This window comes from Alnus glutinosa, chromosome 4 (assembly GCF_958979055.1).
Source record: "Alnus glutinosa chromosome 4, dhAlnGlut1.1, whole genome shotgun sequence".
NCBI classification, from domain to species: domain Eukaryota; kingdom Viridiplantae; phylum Streptophyta; class Magnoliopsida; order Fagales; family Betulaceae; genus Alnus; species Alnus glutinosa.
Genome location: NC_084889.1, coordinates 12,996,018 through 13,019,358, shown reverse-complemented (window position 1 = coordinate 13,019,358; position 23,341 = coordinate 12,996,018). Strand labels below are relative to the sequence as shown.

Below are 23,341 nucleotides of genomic sequence, written 5' to 3'. Positions count from 1 at the left end.
GGTTGTTACAAATTATTTATACCCCCCTAATTACCTCTTTTATTTTGTGATTTAACTCTCTATTATGTTGTGGTTTATTCCTCCATTTTGTTGATATTTAACTATAGTTGTAACTTACAAGCATCTGTGTGTTTATATAAGGGCTCTTTGTAATTTTTGAAGTAGATTATGTGTATAAAATTAAAAGATATATATGGTATATCATATGGAGAGATTATTTTATTTTTGGGGCAAAAGAAAAGTATTTTTTTGGTGGAGTTTTTGCTCTATAGTATAGTGTAAACCTATGGAACTTAAAATGTATATGGCTGGTTTGTTGTATCTTGGGGCGGGCCGCACTAGTGAACTCGTTTTACACCATAAAATGGGTGCGTTTGGTAATCAACTTTTTTTCTCCTCTTATTATTTTCACTTCTAAAAAAAAAAAAAAAAAAAAAAAAAAAATCAATTTCCAAACATTTTCACTTTTTATATCATATTAATATTTTTTTTATTACTTTTTAAATAAAAAAAACTCACTACAAAACAGAACTTTTTCACTTTTCCATACAAATTCTTTTTACTTTATGTCACATCAATCATCTCTAACTACTACTAATAAAGAAATTCACCTAACAATCTTTTCCAAAAACGAAAAAAAAAATTGAAAAATGTTTTTTTGTTTTGTTTTATTTTAGATTTTTTATTTTAGTTTTGATTTTATATAATTTTAATCATTTTATAATTTTATGAATGACATTTTTGTCATTAAAGGGTCAATGACATTTTTTTGATGATTTTGGAGGGACATCGATTGAGTGGTAGTTTGATAAAGGTATGTGTATTTTTATTTTTATTTTTATTTTTATTTTTTTTGGGTGAGGGGCAAAGTGTAATCAACCCTATTTTTGGATTGTAAAGAAGTAGAAAAAAGAAGAATAAAATAGGAAAAATTACTGAATCACTCCTTGAGTTTTGAGCTTTTATCAAATTGCTCACTAAGTTTCTATTTTTATCCTTTAGTTCATTGAGTTTGGAGATATGATCTTTTGCTACCCTAAGACACAACGCTTGACCACTTTGTCCATGTGGCAAAGTAGTCCCCTAACTAGCTTTAGGGTCTATTTTCTAAAAAAAAAAAGTTGCCATGTGGACAAAGATGATTAGGAAATTGTGTCCCAGGATGGCAATGTATCATATCTCTTGAGTTTGTCCCGGTTATCAAATCAATCCTTCCGTACAAATTATGTTATTATTATTATTATTTTCTTAACAATTATGCATTTTTTTTTTTAAAAGAAAGATCTAAAAGAAAAAAAAAATAAAAATTTGGCTCACACCACCCTTTTGATTAGGGGTGGCTAACAGAAGGGTAGCGGTGAGCCAGCCTTTTATTTTTTTTTTATTTTTTTTACCACTCTTGACTTTATTTATTTATTTTTCGTTTAAAAAGTGTGTAATTATAATTTTATGTGATTCCGTAAAAAAGATTGGCCAAATCTGTATGGCGAATTTATTTGATAACAGAGACAAACTGAAGGATTTAAAAGATAATAGAAATTCATTTCATGAAGCGATTTGATAAAATCCGAAACATAAGGAGTTGTCAGTAATTTTATTTCCCACCGCATAGGGTGTCCTTGTAACTTGTGTATGAGTATTGAAAATGAAAAGAAGAGAAAAGAGAGAAATAAGAAAACATGTTGTCAAACTGACAAGCAATAATCTTTCTTTTAGAGGAGGGACTACAATAATAAAGTATAGGGGTAATTATCTTTTTCTCTATGAACTATCAAAAAATGAGTGATGCCTCTATGAACTACTAACTCGACTAAAATAGAGCATTCAACTACCAAAGACAACTATTTTCCCCCATTTCATCAGTCAAAGAGGTTAAAACAAACGGTCAACGGGTCATGTGACCGTCACACGCCGTTTTACTCTCATTTTCTTCCTATTTTCTCCCATGAACTACCACCATCTTCCAACATGCCCCTATGTAAAACGGCACATGACCCGTTGACTGTTTCTTTTAACCCCTCTAACTGACGGAAGGGGGAAAATTGTTGTCTTTGGTAGTTGAATGCTCTATTTTGGTCAAGTTGGTAGTTCATCGGGGCATCGCGCATTTTTTGGTAGTTCATGGGGGAAAAAAGTAATTACCCCTAAAATATAAAAAGGGACTAGAACAATAAAATATAATGACAATATATATATATATATATATATATATGAAAATATTTTATAAAGCATCATAAAATAAAGGCACCAATGTAAGCTAGCTGGCATTGGACTAGTTATACCTTTAGCCTATGAGATGTGTTATTCTTACGTCACATTATTTTACATCATGACACATTGATTGCGAGACTCATATATCCCTTGGCCCATTATTATATCCCTCTTGGTCCAAACTGCGTGTTATGTTGACTTTGAACCAAAAAGAAAGTGAGCCCACTTCTCTACTTCAAGCAAAAGGTTTACTCACCGACATTCTCATCTTCGTTGCAAAACCAACCATCATTACCCATTACACACAAATGGTGTTAAAGAGCTCTAATTTTTTTATTTTTTATTTTTCTCCAAAAAGCGTTTTTAGGCTTTTTTAATTTTTTGTTTTAGAATGAAAAAAAAAAATCAATATATATATATATATATATATATATATATATATATATATATATATATATATATATATATATATATATATATATATGTTAAAAAGATTTTTTTTAAACTTATTAACGCAATTCCAAACGTAGCTTTAACTTGACAAAGGTGTTGAAAAATGGTTTCACAGCAAAATTCAATACTCTCCTTTAATAGGTATGGAAGAGTCACATGTAGATGTGTGACTTTTCAGCTTTCACACAAAAAGTCGAAAGACAAAGTTGACCAAAAGTATGACTAGGATATCAGGATATGCTATGTTGACCAAAAGTAGAAAGACCAAAGTTGAGTCGGGCAAAGGACAAAGTAAACTAGGGTTTAGCCGTATAGGTACCGTTTGTACAATAGAAATGTAAGCCACTAGTCAACATCTCATAGACTTTAATTTGTACACTAGGGTATATCTCCATTATAGCTTCATGCTTTTAAGGAAGGAGAGCACAAATTAAAAAAAAAAAAAAGAAAAAAGAAAAAAAAATAGATACAAAACTTTGGTCGTCTTGTTTGGGCTGATTGTAGGAGTATACTTACTCCTTGGGGATTTGGATGCATATATTTGCAATATTCACGATTGGATTTACAAAATGTGAATATTATTTTTAGATATTCATATTATGTTTTAATAACCGTATTTACACGGTTATTATGATTGTTAAATGTGATTATTGTCGGTAATCTGCATATTCCGCGCATATTAGATAATGAGTTTTTTGAACCTTTTTTAGGTCTCTATTAGGGATTACTTTAAATGATTTTAAAAATAATATGGGTCGATTTTTAGTGTTTTGGGGTTTTATTTATTATTTTTTTAAGCCTAATGTTTTGAAAATATATTGATTTCACCTTATTTTTAAAACAATGTAAATATAACCTATACAAAATCCAAAATGACGTCATTTAGTATTAAACATCAAAACAACATCGTTTTGATAAATTTATTAAATATAAAATATATATTCTATATATATATAAAGGGTATGCGGATGTGGTTATTAACTGCGAATAATTGCATCCGCATATCCTAAAACTTTAATAACTTCAGAATCCGCATGTGCAGATAGCGAATGCAAACAGTTAATATCCGTCCGCATGTCCACTCCTAACTGATTGTGTAAGGGATGTAATAGTGATTAATGGCCTAAGGGTTGATATGTTGAGTTGTTAGAATGAGTTAGAAATGTGTAACTGAATGTGGGTTAATGTATAAATATAATTAAGCAGCCCAGTTCAAACATTCTCATCTCATTCATTTTCCCCCGGAATGGATCCAACCAAGTCAAGTGATAAAAAGGTACAGTAGATAGCAGACCAAATCAACCAACAATCAATTAAGAAGAAGAGAAGACGACGACTTCAGGATAAAGATCAGATATCAATTAGGTGGGTGCAACGTAAAGTAATCACATTTTGACATGATAAGACTTGAATTAGATACAATTACAGAATATCGACGAGATCTATCATAGATGGGTATACAGATTTGTTTTTGGGCCAATTTTATTTATTCATTTTGGGATGAATGATTGTAGTCACAAGTCAGACAGAGTGCATGAACTAGATCTTGAATTAATGATATTCAAATTAATTAGATTCATGAAACAGAACTCAAGGAAAGAGAGAACTCAAGGACCCATCCGATCTTCTTTGTTTCATCCAAGTTATAGGCAAGTGTTAATGATCGAGGAATACAATGAGTCGACTATTTAATTAAAATAAGAAATAAATGATGGAGATAGGTTCGAATTCAGAACTATTGACTTTGATATCATGTTAAATACTTACCATTTATCTAAAATGTTTAAACTTAAAGAAAATAGTGAGTTTAATTATTTAATTTATTTTCTAACAATCATATAATTTTGCTAGGGCTTTTCTGATTATTTGATTAGATATTTGTAGAAATTCACCTCACTTTCAAAAATCATATATAAGAAATAAAGTGTACGTCTCGACGTGTTAACTTTCGTCCACATGCTTTAACTAAATGGGCCGCTTTCCATATTGGTTTTGGAAGCATTCTCATAATTTCATGTGATCTCTCATTCTCTTTTCCATTCAGATCAGGAGCGAAAAAGATCCTCTAACATAGCATTTTTTCATCATTCAATTAGGAAGGACTTTTGGTTATATATGAAAAGTCATCGGGTCTCTTTTAATTTTCTATTATGTAAGGGCATGCACGTCCGCCTCAATAAAATTATTTTATTTTATTTTATTTTTTATTTTAGCTTCTACTTTTTAAAAGAACCTATTTTCACTATTTTATTTAATTTTATTTTTCTTTTCTTTATTCACTTTCACTTTTCTCAAAGAAAGAAGAGGGAATTATACTAATATTTTTATATGCTAGCAAAAATCAAATAGCTATCTTTTTAAAATTTTGGCTAATTTTTAAAATAGAACTAGTCAAAATTAAGAGAATGCTGTAACACCCAGGTGAGAGTAGTATTAAATTAAATCCTCGGGAAGTTGGGAAGAAGTTGGATTCCTTCATGGAATTTTTCAACCTGTCAAAATGCCACGCCAGCTTACAACCGAGAGGAAATTGCCACGAATTTCGGAGCCGAGACTCGAGGTTTATTTACCAGCTGTCAAGTAGGATTGCCATTGCGATGAATTAATTTAATAATAATATAATTAGGAATTCACAAAATTCTAACCTAAAAAGTAAAAACTCGTGGACGTGGACTGACCATAGAATTTGTAAACCTCAGGAAATTTCTTGGATGGAGATTAATTAGGGCTAAACTTTTTTCTTTTCTTTTTTTGGGCTAAACTTAGCACTTGTACTACCCAACTCATGCCTCTATGTTTCATGGCTTTATTATCAATAAATTTAATTAGACTTGCAAGAGAAATAAAGAAGAAAGAATTATCTAAAAAACAAATAATTTCCTGCCGTACAATATCATAATGATCATCACAAAATTGAATTTGTGTCGGTTCTTTTCTTTTCTCTAGTTCGGACATTGAATTTTCACAATACATATTCAGCTTCAGCTTCTTTTCAGTAGTTGTTGGTTCTAATTTTCAAGTGAGATTTCAGATAGATTCACCTTAATTTGTACCATTTTTATTTCTGTAACTACTTTGTGCTGGCCCTAGAAATGATCGGGTCACTTCTTTGACCCATGTCTTACCTTTTATAATTATTTTGTGGTTTATTCCTCCATTTTGTTGATATTTAGCTATAGTTGTAACTTACCAGCATCTATGTGTTTATATAAGGGCTCTTTGTTATTTTTGAAGTAGATTATGTGTATAACATGAAAAGATATATATGGTACATCATATGGAGAGATTATTTTATTTTCGGGGCAAAGAAAAGTATTTTTTTGGTGGAGTTTTTGCTCTATAGTATAGTGTAAACCTATGGAGCTTACAATGTATAGGGCTGGGTTGTTGTATCTTGGGGCGGCTGCACTAGTGAACTCGTTTTACACCATAAAATGGGTGTGTTAGATAACCAACTTTTTCTCCCCTCTTATTATTTTCACTTCTAAAAAAAAAAAAAAAATCAATTTCAAAACATTCTTATTTTTTATATCATATCAATAATTTTTTTTTTTTACTTTTTAAATAAAAAAACTCACTACAAAACAGAATTTTTTCACTTTTCCATATAAATTCATTATACTTTATATCACATCAATCACTTCTTATTACTACTAAAAAAGAAATTCACCTAACAATCTTTTCCAAAAACAAAAAAAATGGAAAACCTTTTTTTTATTTTTTATTTTTAGATTTTAGTTTTTCTTTATATAATTTTAAACATTTTCTAATTTTATGAAGGGCATTTTTGTCATTAAGGGGACAATGACATTTTTTTGATGATTTTGGGAGAATATCAATTGAGTGGTAGTTTGATGAGGGTATGTGTATTTTTATTTTTTTTGGGTTAGGGGCAAAGTGTAATTAACCCTATTTTTGGATTGCAAAGAAGTAGAAAAAAGAAGAATAAAATAGGAAAAATTACTAAATCACTCGTTGAGTTTTGAGCTTTTATCAAATTGCTCACTAAGTTTCTATTTTTATCTTTTAGCTCATTGAGTTTGAAGATATAATCTTTTGCCACCTCAAAATACAACTCTTGATCACTTTGCCTATGTGGCAAGGTGGTCACCTAGCTAACTTTATGGTCTTTTTTCTAAAAGGAAAAATAAAAATAAAAAAGAGTAAAAGTAAAAGTTGCCATGTGGACAAAGATGATAAAAAATTGTATCATGAGATGTCAATACATCATACCTCTTGAGTTTGTCCCCGTTATCAAATCAATTCTTCTGTACAAATTATGTTATTATTATTATTTTCTTAACAATTATACATTTTTTTTTTCAAAAGAAAGATCTAAAAGAAAAAAAAAAAAAAAAAAAAGGAAAAATTTGGCTCACGCCACCCTTTTGGTTAGAGGTGGCTAACAGAAGGGTAGCGGCGAGCCATGCAGCCTTATTTTTTCTTTACCACCCTTGACTTTATTTATTTATTTTTCGTTAAAAAGTGTGTAATTATAAATTTATGTGGATTCCGTAAAAAAGATTGACAAAATATGTATGATGAATTTATTTGATAACAGAGACAAACTGAAGGATTTAAAAGATAAAAATAGAAATTCATGGAGTGATTTGATAAAATCCAAAACATAAAGAGTGCTTCAGTAATTTTTCTTTCCCACCGCATAGGGTATCCTTGTAACTTGTGTATGAGTATTGAAAATGAAAAGAAGAGAAAAGAGAGAAATAAGAAAACGGATTCGGCTTCCATGCGGTAGTTTGGGTGCTGTAGTGGAAAACGGTACTATTTTTCATTTAAAAAAATTTGTAAAACTTTTAATAAATTTAAAAATTACAAAAATAATAATAATTAAAAACCAAAAAAATAAAAAGGGGTGGCCATTATTGAACAAGGGGGTGGCCGATCTTGGGTGGACGAACCACCCCAGTCGGCTTTGGGGGTGGTTCGACCACCCCCAAAAGGCTAAAAAAAAAAAGTTAGGAGTTTCGGGGGTGGCCGGACCACCCAAAGGCCTTAGGGGTGGCTTGTCCACCCTCAGATCGACCGTATGGGGTGGTCGAAACCACCCCTAGGCCCTAGGGGGTGGTCCGACCACCCCCAAAAAGCCTAAAAACCAAAAAAAAAAAAAGTTTGAGTTTTGAGGGTGGCTCATCCACCCCAAGATCGGCTGTAGGGGGTGGTCGAAACCACCCCCAGGCCCTTGGGGGTGGTCCAGCCACCCCCCAAAAGCCAAACCTTTGTTTTTTTTTTTTTTTTTTTGTTTTTTGGCCGTTTGGGGGTGGTCGGACCACCCCCAAGGGCCTTGGGGTGGTTTCAACCACCCCATACGGTCGATTTGGGGGTGACTAAGGCCTTTGGGGGTGGTCCGGTCACCCCCCAAACCCTTAATTTTTTTTGCTTTTTTTGGCCTTTTGGGGGTGGCCGGACCACCCCCAACGCCGACTGGGGTGGTTTGTCCACCCTAGATCGGCCAAGGGGGTGGCTCCGGCCACCCCTTAATTTTTTTGTTGGTTTTAATATTTTTGATTTTTAATTATTATTATTTTTATAATTTTTAAATTTATTAAAAGTTTTGCAAATTTTTTTAATTGGAAAACAATACCGTTTTGTGGAAAACGGTACTACAGCACTCGTGCTGTAGTTTTAAACTACCGCTTGGAAGCGGGACAAGCAATAATCTTTCTTTCATAGGAGGGACTAGAATATATATATATATATATATATATATATATATGAAAATAAAAATGAAATATTTTATAAAGCAACATAAAAGAAAGGTGGCCAGCTGACATTTGGGTCTAGCTATACCTTTAGCCCATTATTGTATCCCTCTTGGTCCAAACTACGTGTTATGTTGACTTTGAACTTTATACCAATTTGACCCAAAAGAAAGTGAGCCCACTTCTCTACTTCAAGCAAAAGGTGACTCACCGACATGGCGGCATTCTCATCTTCATTGCAAAACCAACCATCATTACCCATTACACACAAATGGTGTTAAAGAGCTCTAATTTTATTTTATTTTATTTTTTTCCTCCAAAATGCGGTTTTAGGTTTTTTTTTTTTTTTTTAGAATGAAAAAAAAAATCAATATATATATATATTTTAAATTTTTTTTTTAAACTTATTAACGCAATTCCAAACGTAGCTTTAACTTGACAAAGCTCTTGGAAAATGGTTTCACATCAAAATTCAATACTCTCCTTTAATAGGTATGAATGAGTCGCATGTAGATGTATGACTTTTTAGCATTCACACAAAAAGTAAGAGTAGGTCAGTAGGATATGTTATGTTGACTACAACTAGAAAGACCAAATTGACTTGGGCAAAGGACAAAGTAAAGTAGGGTTCAGCCGTATCGGTACCGTTTGTACAATGAACAGTGATCTTTACATAATATGCGCATAACTTTAGATACATGGAATGAGATTCATATCACGTGACTCACTTCATGAGTCCGATCTATGTGTCTACTCATTTCTCTTGTATAATAGAAATGTAAGTCACTTGTCAACGTCTCAAAGACTTTAAATTTGTATACTAGGGTATATCTCCATCATAGCTTCATGCTTTTAAGGAAAATTCAGAAAAAAAAAAAATACAAAACTTTGGTCTTCTTGTTTGGGTTAATTGTAGGGGTGGACGTGCATATGCGAGTATTTGTAATATTCGCAATCGTATTTGTACGGTTATTGTAGTTGTTGAATGCGGTTATTATCCGTTATTCGCATATTTCGTATATTAGATAATGAGCTTTTTGGGCCTCCTTTGGGTCTCTATGAAGGTCTATTTTAAATGATTTTAAAAACAATATGGGTCAATTTTTAGTTTTTTGGGGTTTTATTTATTTATATTTATTATTATTTTTTTAAGCCTGATGTTTTGAAAATATATTAATTTCACATTACTTCTAAAACAATGTAAACATAACATATACAAAATTCAAAACAATGTCATTTAGTATTAAACATCAAAACATCGTTTTGATGGATTTATTAAATATAATATATATATATATATATATAAAGGGTATGCGGATGTGGTTATTAACTGCAAATAATTGCATCTGTCATCCGCATATCCTAAAACTCTAACTACATCAGCATCCCATATGCAGATATAGCAAATGCAGGCAGGTAATATCCGCCCGCATGTACACTTCTAACTGATTGCGTACGTGAGGAATGTAATAGCAATTCATGGCCTAAGGGTTGATCTGTTGAGTTGTTAGAATGAGTTAGAAATGTGTAACTGAATCCAAGTCAAGTGATAAAAAGGTACAGTAGACCAAATCAACCAACAATCAATTAAGAAGAAGAGAAGACGACGACTTCAGGATAAAGATCAGATATTAATTAGGTGGGTGCAACGTAAAGTAATCACATTTTGACATGATAAGACTTGAATTAGATACAATTACAGAATATCGACAAGATCTATCATAGATGGGTCTACAGATTTGTTTTTTGGGCAAATTTTATTTATTCATTTTGGGATGAATATTAATGACTGTAGTCAGACAGAGTGCATGAACAAGATCTTAATTGAATGATCGATGTTATTCAAATTAAGTTCATGATTTTTGATTGTTTGTTAATGGTAGTTTGCCAAAGACCCCACCAGAACAACTGAAACAGAAGGAAAGAGAGAACTCAAGGACCCCTCCGATCTTCCTAGTTAATTTCATCCAAGTTATAGGCTTAGTGTACGTTAATGAGGAATATAGTCGATCGTCAACTATTTAATTGAAATAGGAAGTAAATAACGGAGATAAGGTTTGAATTTAGGACCATCGACTTCGATATCATGTTAAATATTCACCATTTATCTCAAAAGTTTAATCTTATAAAAAATAATGAGTTTAATTATTTAATTTATATTCTAACAATCATATAATTTTGCAGGAGCTTTTCTGATTATTTGATCAGATAAGAAATTAACATCACTTTCAAAAATCATATATAAGAAATGAAGTGTCTCGACGTGCCAACTTTCGTCCATATGCTTTAACTAAGTGGGCCGCTTTCCATCTTCTTTTTGAAAGCATTCCCATATGATTTCACATTCTCTCTTCCATTTAAATCGGATTGAAAAAATCCTCCCACGTAGCATTTTTTCCCCCATTCAAATAAGAAAAATAAAGTGTCCAGAACTTCTGGTTATATATGCAGGGAAGCAAGCAATTCGAAAAGTCAAGACGTCTCTTTTAATTTTCTATAATGTAAGGGTATTAACTCAATAAAATTGTTCTATTTTATTTTTTATTTTAGCTCATACTTTTTCAAAATACCTATTTTTACTATTTTATTTAAATTTCTTTTCCTTTCTTTATTCACTTTTACTATTCTCAAAGAAAGAAGAGAGAATTATATATAGTAATATTTTTATATGCTAGCCAAAATCAAATAGCCATCTTTTAAAATTTGGGTTAAGTATTCCTACGGTCGTTGAGTTTTCATAACTTTATTTTTTAATCTTTGAGTTTCAATTTGCATTACAGATAGTGCTTCAATTTTAGAAAAAGACTGAATTAGTACCTCAGTTAAGTTTTCCGTCCAAAAACTAACGGCTCACCACGTGTCAATCTTAGAGGTTGACACGTGACACTATATAAAAAAATTAAAAATTAAAAATATTTAAAAATAAAAATTAAAAATTAAAAAAAATAGAAAAAATAAAAATATAGGGGGGTGGTTGAGCCACCCACCTTGGCCACCACTCCCATTTTGGCCAAAGGGGTGGCTCAGCCACCCCTTGGCCGGTCTGGGGTGGCCAAACCACCCCCCAAAGCCACCCCTTGACAAAAAAAAAAATAAAAAAAATAAAGATCGGTTTTGGCCCTTGGGGATGGCCTGACCACCCCCAAGGGCCACTAGGGTGGTTCGGCCTCCCCCAAGGGCAAAACCGATCTTCCCATTTTTATTTTTATTTTTTTGTTTTTTTTTTTTCTTCTGTCCAGGGGGTGGTTCGGCCACCCCAGACCGGCTAGCCACCCCTTTTTAAAAAAAAAAGAAGATTCATTTTTTTTTTTTTAATTTTTTTATATAGTGCCACATGTCAACCTCTGAGGTTGACACGTAGCGAACCGTTAATTTTTGGACGGAAAACTTAACCGATGTACTAATTAATTCGGTCTTTTCTTAAAATTGAGGTATCTGTGATGCAATTTGAAACTCAATGACTAAAAAATAAAATTGTGAAAACTCAAATACTAAAAATGTGTTTAACCTTTAAAATTTTTGCTAATTTTGAAAATAGAACTAGTCAAAATAATATTTGATCAAGTCAAAATAATATTTAGTTTGATCAAGTCAAAATTAAGAGAATGCTATAAGATGCGAAGTTGGATTCCTTGAGGGAATTTTTCGACCTGTCAAAAGATGTCTCAAGTTTGCCATGCCAGCTTACAACGTAACCCAGAGGAAATTGCCACGAATTTGGTAGCCGAGACTCGAGAGTTAATTATTTGCCAGCTGTCAATTAATTAAGTAGGATTGCCATTGCCATTGCGATGACTTAATTTAATAATAATATCAAGGAATTCACAAAATTCTAACCTAAAAACTCGTGGACGTTGACTGAACATAGAATTCGTAAAACCTCAGGAAATTTCTTGGATGGAGGTTAGGGCAAAAGTTGCACTTGTACCTGGCCTACTCATTCCCCCGTGTACGTTTCTTGGCCTTATCTTCAATACGTATAGAGAGCCAAATTACACACCCATAAATTTTAGCCGTGCAAGAGAAATAAAGAAGAAAGAATCATTTAAAAAAAATGAATAATTTACTGCCCTACAGTGTCATAATTATCATCACCGGACCGAATTTGTGTTGGTTCTTCTCTTTTCGCTGATTTCTATATTGAATTTTCTTTAATTAGTCCCTACATTGAATTTCGACAGTATATATTCTGTTTCAGCTTCTTCTCAGTAGTTGTTGCTGGTTCTCACTTTCAAGTTAGATTTTAGATATATTCGTCTTAATCTGCACTCCCTTTGTTTTTGTAACTGCTTTGTGCGACCTCTGGAGAGGACTGGGTAACTTATTTCACCTATTTCTTGCATTTTATAATTATTTTTGCATTGTCTTAATTTGTTTTTGATCTGTTGTACGTTGACGAGCTCGCTCCATTTTCATTTTTAAGGTCACACACTCATTTTTTATTTTTGAATTAAGAATGAGAAAAATATTCAAGGTAACATTTTTCTTATTCAAATAAAAAAAGAAAAAAACACTTGCAAAAAGGAACTGCTTTAATTTTCTTCGCAATCCAAATATAAATAGTACAATACATAAACATGCATATATACAAAAGCTTTGAGGCTAATTCTACTCTTCCATACATTCTCTCTTTTTCATTTTTCTAACCTAATAAATACACTTGTCATCTACGTACTAAGAAAAAATAAGAATAATACTATTTAGTAGACGGTAATACGATCGTTAATTGAAATAACATGACAGTGAAAATTAGTCTTTAAATCAACAACTTATAAAAAACAATTAAGGACATTTTCACTGTAAAGTCATCCAACCGTACAACAGTCGTATAATTACAATATAAATAAATAGCAATTTTTTTTTTTTTAAAAAAAAAAAAAAAAAACTCAAATAATGATCTCCCTCTCTCTCATGGTCCTAGAATGCATGAGGGTCTCCTCCATCCTCTTACTCCTTGGACGAAGCAACTTGGACCAAAACCCACCTTTCTTCTTCTTATCATGACCATCATCATCTCCAATATTTTTCATTCTTGGAAAGAAAGCAAGCGACCTGCTCTTGGTGAGAACGTTCTTGCCGTTGAACAAAAACGATATCGAAGGCTTTCCCTCCTTGACAAAGCGATAAGGACGCAATGGGGACGAGCAAGAAGAAGCGGAAGAAGAAGAGTAATAGGACGACAAAGAAGAAGCAGAAGAAGAAGGGCAAGAAGAACCGGCCGTGGCAGAAGAGGCGGCGGTTCTTCGCGAGGACAGTTGAGAGAGCTTTTCCGTCAGGCAAAGCGAGCAAACGCCCGGTGACTGCCGGTGTTTTGGGTGCTTCTTGCACTTCAAATCTGGCTTTGATTTTCTTTGGTTCGCCATTTGACGATCATAGTGTCGCTTGGTGGGCGAGTCGGCTGGTGTATATAAAGGCGTGAATATATGGGAGGTGAGTTTCCTTGAGCGTTCATGGGAGCTTCTTGGGTTGTTCTTAAAAACTGCTTTTTTTGACGGGTGGCGAGTTTGAAAAGTTTGCTGGAGGATAATGTACGGCTGTGATGGAGGGACGGGTGTTGTGGGCTCCACCTTCGATTGAGTCGGTGAATGGGATGCTTCGCAACGAGGTCAAGTGTGGAAAAGGCCCAAGCTTTCTGTTGGGGCGGCGTAGAAAATCTGGGAAAGTCGGACTATAAAACTAAACGCGCCGTTTCGTGTAGGGAAAGTATCAAAACCCTACTGAAATTACTTTTATTCTCTGCTTTGAATATCTTTATCTTTATCTTTTCTCCCTGTAATTAGGGCGAAATTTCCTTAATATTTAATGTCTATTAACAAATATATATATATATATATATCCACCTCTTGGTCAGGTTCAATGAGTAAATTGATCAACATTTCTAATCTATAACCAATCACTTTACTTGCTCCCCAAAAAAAAAAAAAAAAAATCACTTTACATTACATCATGAATTAATATTTTCTCCCACGTTATCATCTTATTTATGGCATATTATTTTTATAATTAATAAATAATTGATGGAATGAAAGAATGCGTAAAAGCATTTAATTTTATGGTCTTTTTTATGAGTTCTTAACAAAAATAAAAAAATAAAAAAAATACAATCACTTGCCTGAGTGCATCTACGATTTTTATAAGGGTACAAGTAATTTAAAAAATTATATCTTATTTATAACAGAAAATCAGATGTTTTAAGGATGGGAGAAAATTATCTACAAAAAATCTATAATGGACAAATAAATAAATAAATAACGTACATAAGCCAAAAATAATATTTTATGCCTTCCTGACGTATATATATAAGCTTCATTTATATTTGTGAGTGTTTCATATCTGATTTATTTCTTATAAATAAATTCATTACCATCAATAGGGTCTTAATATAGTGAATAGAAGTAATGATAACAATTAAACCTCGAAAAACATTATTTAACCCTTTTGAACTTTCATCATTTTTGTAATATCATTTCAAAGTTTAAAAATTCTCAATTTAATTTATTGAACTCTCAATTTTTTGCAATCTCACCTCACCCGTTAAGATTTGAGATTAAATCAAACAGTTAAAGGATAAACGGATGGATGAGATTGTGAATTGTTTAAAATTCGATACACGAAATTGAGAATTTTTTTAATTTTGGAAAAGATATAGCAAAAATGATGAAAGTTGAAGTGGAATTTCCCCTTAAACTTTTAAAACAAGCTATTTCATGGAAGTTTCACAGAGGCTCTAAATTATAGTTGTTGTTCAGCTGCTACTGAAATCTTATCCAGTTTTCCTCTTCCGCTACATCAATTCCCAGTGGAAACGCAAAACCTTTGAATGATAAAAAAAAAAAAAAAAAAAAAAAAAAAAAAAAAAAAAAAAAAAAAAAAAAAAAAAAAATGGAGAAAGAGGGCCAAGAATCAACATTATTAGCGTATTTGAATTGTTTAGTAGCTGTCGAACTGCAAGATGTCAAAGGCAAGAGGCAACAGTGGTCGAAACGACCACGATTTTGGTCTACTTGACTGGAGCGCTGATTTTATTATTAGAACGTGTAAAACCAGGTCCGCAGGTAACAGCCAGGAAAGCCCATGTGATAAGAACCAAATTAAGGAAACGTAAAAAAGAAATTCAATGTTTTTCATTGCATTCTTGACATATACGAAATGCTTAATTATTCGATCTCACACTAGCTTAATTAATTAAGATAAAAAATTAAAAAATTAAAAAATAAAAATAAAAAATAATTCTTGTAAATTAAGAAACTTGACGAGAGTGCATGTATGATCAATCAATGCCCTATGCATTGGTGCAAAATCTTCAAACTCTGGAATTACAGTCGTAGTTCTTAAGGCGCGTTACTACGACGCTTTTCTTAAGAGGTAAACGATTACTTTACTTCAATAGTTACATTAGATCTAACTTGATTTAGTCCTATAGTTGATATTACTAATGGTCAAGTAAATTCAACCGTTGGATCGTACTTATTAGCATTTTATGATCTAGATCAAATCATTAAATCATGTAATTAATCACAACCATCCATAATTTTGGGTTATGATCTGATCATTTGTAGCTCCAATGCTTTATGCTAAGTACCAAGTATGCCAACACACATGCGCGCACTCGTGCGCGTTTAAGCATTATTGCTCTAAAGCAATAGTTTGGTGTTAGTTGACTAATACAAATGCATTCCTCTTCTTCTCAATTTTTGTATGAGACTCTTTTCTTTTAAAACTTATTAAAACCCCTTCCATAAGAAAAATTCTCAAGATAAAACTTTACATATATACTCATAGGCGTCTTGTGGACTTGAACCTTCACTTAACAATAACATGTCGAGTCTAATCAGAATGGCATAGTAGACAAGCTTTGAACCAACTATCCTATTTGACCAGCCAGACATATCTCATACGTACACATGTTTTCCTCTCTTTAGGTAGTTGTAAAAGCTGTCATGTGAGTTTCATTGTTATTTTTGGACTTGTTTCTCAGTTGTACGTACGTGCTCCTTGGAGAATTGAAGTGATTTGTTTTGTTAAAATTTTGGGGTGATTTCTGGGTTTTTTAGAGGCCATTCGACTGTGGGTGTGGTGTTTTTTTGGGCATTTGTCTTGGTGTGTGGTGTGTATTGATTAGAAATTTTGTAGTGGTACTTTTTTAGTATGAATGGTTCATGGTTGGGTGATAAGCCGAGGCTGTGATTTATTTTATTTTATTATTTTTTTTTCCTGCAGATTAAAGGATCGGAAGAAGGTGTTGACTGGATTGGCTGAATGAGGTGATTTTTGGTTGCCTTGGGTGTTGTTAATTTAAGGAATTTGGGTTTTGGTTAGTTTTACCTATCATGGTTGATTGTAATTGTTTTAGAGATCATCATTTGATCAATTACATGTCTAATAGTAATTTTAAAAGTGACTTCATTATTTAATGAACACTTATATGACATGTAGAATTACTCTGTGCCATATAAATGTCTATAAAGTGTCCATCAAATAATGAGGTGGCTTTTAAAATCATCATTTACACATACCCAATAGTGATCTTAAAAGCCACCTCAATTAATATTTGATGAACACTTGATGGATATTTATATGACATGTAGAATTACTCTAATTTTTTGTGATTTCTTTGGAAAATAGCACTGGAGGGGATGGAGGTGTAATTCAATTTCTTGTATGAATTTTGTTTATTGTCGAATAAGAGTGAAAATTTTGGAGTTTGGTGGTATGGTTTTTTTTTTTTTTTTTTGGAAGTAATTGGTGTATGATGTTTGGATTGAATATGGGTTGTCATAGTCGACAATGAGTCGATTGGGTTCAAAGTTTGGTGTTAGAGACAGTGGTGTTGTGTATTTTTGTAGGCTTGGCAATTCGGGTAGGCGGGTCGAGTTCGTGTCGACCCGACTGACCCGATTACACAATCAGGTCCAACACGAATCCGACCCGATTATTAATCTGGTTGAATCCTTAAACCCGAACACGACCCGATTGCTAACCGAGTTACCCGAACAAGACCCATGTAACCCGTCCGAAGAAGAAGCTCTGAAGAAGAAGAACTTTGATTCTCATAAGTATCAAATCAAACAAGAAGAATTTACATCACAAATCAAATGTCCAAACAACCCAAAAACTGAAAGATGATTTAGGATAAGCACTTCATTGTTCTCTTTCGGCGCCCAGCGGATCAATGTAGTCTTCAAAGTTCAAACCCTCCAATTAAACCCACAAAACAAGAAAACTAAAAATAAAACCAAATATAAATATCGATCTCGTACTCGATGGTTATGAATCTTATGAACTCAGAGATGCACTCTTGCACGGTCTCCTTGGCGTCTTTCGCACCAAACCCTCCAATTAAACCCACAAAGCTACTGTGAAGCCCATCGTGATCGCATCCAAGCCATGGCCGTGAACTGGGGAACTGAAGCGTGAAGGGAGCCGTGTGAAGGCTGAAGCTGGTGAGGCGTCGTGGGCCGTGGCTGCCGCTGCCGGCTGCGTGAACAGTGAATGAATGAAGCTGTGATTCTATGAAGGCAGAAATGAGGAAAAGGGAAAGAGCAAAAACTCATAACTTGTGCGGCTAGGGTTCTCACTTCTCTGTTCACATTTCACTTTCTTTTCTTTTATTTATTTATTATTTTTTTAATAAAGTAACCGTGTCATAATCGTGTTCGCGGGTCAACCCGCCAAACACGATTATAAACGGGTCATAATCGGGTTGACCCAAACCCGATTATGTTAAATCTAAACTCGGTTTTTTCGTGTTGTGTTCGTGTCGAGTTCGCAAGTCGTGTCAAAAATTGTCAAGCTTATATTTTTGGTTGTTTTGGAGTTGCCCAAATATGCAATGTGTAGTTTGTTTTGAATTATGTGTAAAAAATTACATAAGTGTCCCTTATATCATATTTAAAATTTAATTTGTTGTAACGGTTATGGCTTTTAATTACTATAACGGTAATTATAATAAATGTATTTAGTATGATTGAAACGGTTTTTTATATTCCACATTATGGTTCATGAAAATAACGGTTTTTACATTAATTATTCTGATTTATTTTCCTTGATGGAAAAAAAATAATCAGCTACTAATAAATGACGAGGGTCCCTGGCTTGCCTATATAAGGAGCACTATGCATCCATCTTTTGGCACACTCATAGGCACAGGCCAGAAGATCCCTCAGATAACATTCTTTTGTTCTTCAGATGTTCGTATAAATGCTTGAGCAAAGATTGCAAGAGATAAGCCTAGATCTTGTTTTTTTATTTTCGCTGCGCATGTTAGATTGAGCATGATTAAGTTTATATGTTTAAACATTATGATGATTGATCCTTGTGGTGGCCAAATGGTTAAACAAAAAGAGTTGGTGGCAAAATTGTGTTGGTGTAGTTTTTGGAGGTTGGAACCCATGGCCATGTTCTCCTCCCAAATAATAAGAGCACTAGCAGCAAATACTCAACAATTTTTTTTATAAATTTAGAGAACAAAACTACTTTTTACTTCCCTATCTAAAAACACTTTACAATAACTTTTCTTAATTTTTTCCTAAACTATTAAAATATTTTTTTTTTACTTCATTTTATTATTATAAGGAGAAGAGAAGTGAGAGGAGAGAGAAGAAAAAATCGAGTTTATAATTATAATAATCATTGGGAATGCTACATTGGGAAGCACTGTAGAATTTCCAATGCTTAGGGAACCTGTAGGAAATCTGCTGCAAGTGATTTTTTTTTTTTGTTGACATTTTTTCTATATTTAGGAAAGGGAACTACCTATAAGGTATTTATTACTAGTGCTCTAACGAGATCTTCATAACAAGATCATAAATAATGCAACAATCGTATGGTTGCAAATACCTTCTTTACAACAACCAAATCATTACCATGCAACCTCAAAATCAGCACATAACATATAAAAAAAAGAAAAGAAAAGAAAAGAAGAGAAAAGAAAGAAGAAGATTAGCTCTAAATAGAAGACTGATGCAATTATTGAATTGTTCCTGAGATTTTAAAAGAATCAAAACTAGTATTTATTTTCTTTTCTTTTCTTTTTTTTAAAAAATAAAACTAAATAGAAGACAGATGTAACTATTGATTTGTTCTTGAGATAAAGAATCAAAACTAGTATTTTTTTTCCTTTTCTTTTTTTTTTTTTAAAAAAAAATTGACAAGAAAATACCAACAACTGAGTAACAGATATGGAGGCCCATATATATCAAAGGTCTGGAGCAACAATCACCAACCAAATGAAGTTCCATAAGGGAATATTATGATTTAAAAGACGATCAACAAGATAAAGAATTGATTTAGCTTAAGGTGTTCACCGTTTTTTTTTTTTTTTTTTTTTTTTTTTTTTTTTTTTTATCTCAAAGCTTTGTTTAAATGATCTAATTAATGAATTAAAACTTCTTTTTTTGCAAAAGAATTTGAAGTCTTTCTATCATTTTGGTGGTTTAAAAAGAGAAAAAAGAAAAAAATAGGTTTTTTGCGGAACAATCGATTGACCAAAGACCAATCGATCGATAAACCCATAATGCAATAAGCTAGGTTTTCGAAATGACAAACCCACTTTCAAAATATAAAACTTATTTTCAGTGTGGCGGTTCTCACAATCATTGGTCGCTCGCAATAACAAACGCGATGCGGTGAAGATATAGCCCCACTCTGCGTAGACCTGGAGGTTGCATCTTGATTTGAGGGATCCATGATCCATCATTCTCCTTAAAGCAAATAAACCCTAAAACATGTCACCTTTTTTGCTTTTCTTTTCTTTTCTTTCTTTTTTTTTTTTTTTTCTTTTTTTTTTTTTTCTTTTTTTTTTTCCCCCCTCTAATTGAATAAAGAAAGGGTTATAGGGGAGGATCCTTCCCACTCTTGATCAGAAAATGAGTAGATGATCTAAAAATGAAAATTGAGTGAGCTCTCCAACAATAGACCCAACACTAACTAAAATAGTGCAAAAGAAATAACAAGTAGGAAATGGGTCAAACAAGTGACACAGTCCTCTCAAGGGGCCGCATGAGGTGGTTACAGAAACAAATGAGGCATAGATTAAGGTGAACCTATTTGAACCCCCACTTGGAACCAGCCACAACCACTGCAAAGAGGCTGAAGTCGAATATGCACGGTCGTAGTCCAATATAGGGACTGCAGGAAAGAGGAACCGACGCAATTTCGGTTACAAAAGTCTCCACAGTAAGTTCAAAACACTTAGGAACAAGGAGACAACAACCTATATAACGTACAAACAAGCAGCAAAATACAAAAGGAACTGCAAAACACAATAAAAAGAAAATTACAGGGAAAAAGAGAAAAGTAGTAATAAAGCCCACTGAGCAGCAACTTGAACAGAGGACAAGGCGGAGGAAGATTGGCAGGAGAGTGTCTGGCAACAGCTCGGAGAACAAGTGGCGGCGTATGTGATTCACGCGGCAGTGCGTGAGATCCATGCACCGGCGCGGGTGATTCACGGACCTGCAAGTTGTGATTGGAACGAGGCAATGGCGGCAACGGCAGAAGAGCGATGCTTAGGAGAAGCATTTCTTCCGGATTTCATCCAGAAAAAATGCTTCTCTATGGCATTATTGTAATTAAAATAATTACAGTAATGCCATTTTTCATTACAATAATGCCATGGAGAAGCATTTTTTTCCGAATGATATCCGGAGGAAATGCTTCTCCTAAGCATTAGCTGCGGCAAAAAGCTGGGAGGCCGGTGAAGACATTGAAGTGGCGCGTCGGAGCAACGGAAGAACGGATTGTGACAGATCGGACTGTGAGAGATCCGGATTTGAGCACCATCGAAAAACCACGAACAACACGTCCGCTAGGGGTGGAGCAAGGCTAGAGGGGGGCAGCTAGGCGGGTCGAGGTGGACTGGGGAAGGGAGAATAGCGGCGCCTCTGCTCGGGGGGAAAAAGAATGAAAAATAAGAGAATCGGCAACAGAGAGGGGAGGGAATACGATCGCACTAGGCGGAAAGGAAGAGGGGAGTAGGGAGAACGCAAAGTCTCTTACTCCTCCCCTAGAAAAAGTCGCACAAATGAGGAAGAACAACCTCAGGAGGGAGGTGGAAAGGTTCAAAAAAGGGAATAAAAAAAACTTCTCTCAGAGAGCTTCGTTCCTTTATCTTTGTCTATTGCTATTTTACTTTCTCCTAGAACATGTCAACTTGAAGATTAAAAAAAAAAAAAAAAAACGTGCTTCTTGTATTTTAAATGTATCCCAAAAAGTTACCTTTTAATTTACATAAGAATTTTAAAATGTTAAGGGCATTGAACAAGAGTGAACACGTGTATCTAGGGCATTTTTGGAAAGTTTGCACCGAAAAAACGTACTTGTGGTGCATGTGAGCTATTTTCGGTCAAATAATACGAAAATGGCTAACAAATGTGTTACATTGTCAATTTCGAAAATTTTGTTCGAGTATATTAACTGTCAATTTTTAAACATTATTATAACTTTGAAGGGGTAAAATTTTATTTTTTATTTTTTCTTTCTTCATTTGGTCGAGACCAATGGGATTTATGCAGTTGATTTGATAACAAAGGGCCTTATTTTATTCCCTCTTTAAGAAAAAGAAAGTGACAAACATATGTTAATCTCATTCAAAAAAATAATCCATCTGCTCCTTACCATGGATTTTCTACAGGGGTGTGAACCGGCTTCGGGTTCTCGATTATTAGCCAATAACCGGGAACTGGCTCCGAGTTCCCCATTTATTGAATTTTAATAACCTACTCCATAATCGAATACCCCAGTTAACCAGGGGTTACCCGGATGAAACCAATTAGCCGGATTGGGTATTGAATTTTTTTTTTTAAAAAAAATACTTTTTGGGCCTATTTTAGGTATTGGGCCTACATTTTTGGACTTCATTTAAACTTTTTTGGGCTTTATTTAAATGGATTTAGCTATTTTTTAAGGTATTGGGCCTAATTTAATCAAGAAATTAAATTAGAGATGTAAAAATCTTAAATCTCAAAAAAAACTTTTTTTTTTTTGGATGATTCAATTAAATTCTTTATAAAGCTCAAACACAAGAGAATATACACTCCAGAAAACTGGATCATGCCACCTAAACAGTAACAGTAACTAAACACTCAACTATTCACAGATAGCAACAAACTAAAACAACAAAACAATCAAACAGCAAAAACAGAGCAGGAAACTCAACCAGGAAGTCCGTATACACAGGGCAAACCCCAAAAAACCAAACCAACACCACTGCAATGCACAGAAGCATCAAACTACAAAACACATCAACTACAAACTACAATGAACAGAGTAGCAAGCACACACAAAACAATCAACCCTTGATCAATTTCTATAAATTCCAATGCTGAACAAGTCAAACCTCTAGAAACCTTAAATTTAATGATTAAGAGTAAGTCTACTAAAATTCAACCACCATTTTTAAACAAACCAACAACCAAAAGTTCATAAATATATTAAAAAAGTTCAAACCCAAAAGTTCATAAACATATTAAACATATCCAAGCATGGTCTGGTTATGGCTTTCTGCAGCTCTGCTCTCAATCATCTATAACTACAATAGAATAAAAAAAAAAAGGAGAATGAGTTAAATGAATAAATAACTAAAATGAATTAATAATAATGAAAAGTAAAATGAATTTATAACAATTTTACATTTACCATGCTCATCAAAGATTTCAATAATCTTCTCATTCTCCAAGTCTTGATTGCTCTTTAACTAGTCTTGTGTGCAAATCAAGGCCTCAGCTATCAATAGTGCGACCATACAACTGACTGATTCACAGCTTTTGATTTTTTTTTTTTTTTTTTTTAGGGATCCAATTCTGTTTGCAAGGAAGGTGATGGGGTTTCAACATTTGTAGATGATGTTGCAAGCTTGTCATGTGACTCAGTAACATTTTCCATATTTGGCCTAATTGTGACTTATCCCTATAATATAACACTCCAATTGTTCAAATCCGAAAAAAAAATCAAGCAAA

The 23,341-nt window shown here is 33.3% G+C and overlaps 1 protein-coding gene across 1 annotated transcript; it reads right to left on the bottom strand.

The window, feature by feature from the left end:
- Positions 1–12,898: 12,898 nt before the first annotated feature.
- LOC133866723 (uncharacterized) lies at positions 12,899–13,795 on the bottom strand. Its single transcript, XM_062303345.1, has one exon. The coding sequence runs from the start codon at positions 13,745–13,747 to the stop codon at positions 13,271–13,273; it is 477 nt and encodes a 158-aa protein (XP_062159329.1). The 5' UTR covers positions 13,748–13,795; the 3' UTR covers positions 12,899–13,270.
- Positions 13,796–23,341: the final 9,546 nt, after the last annotated feature.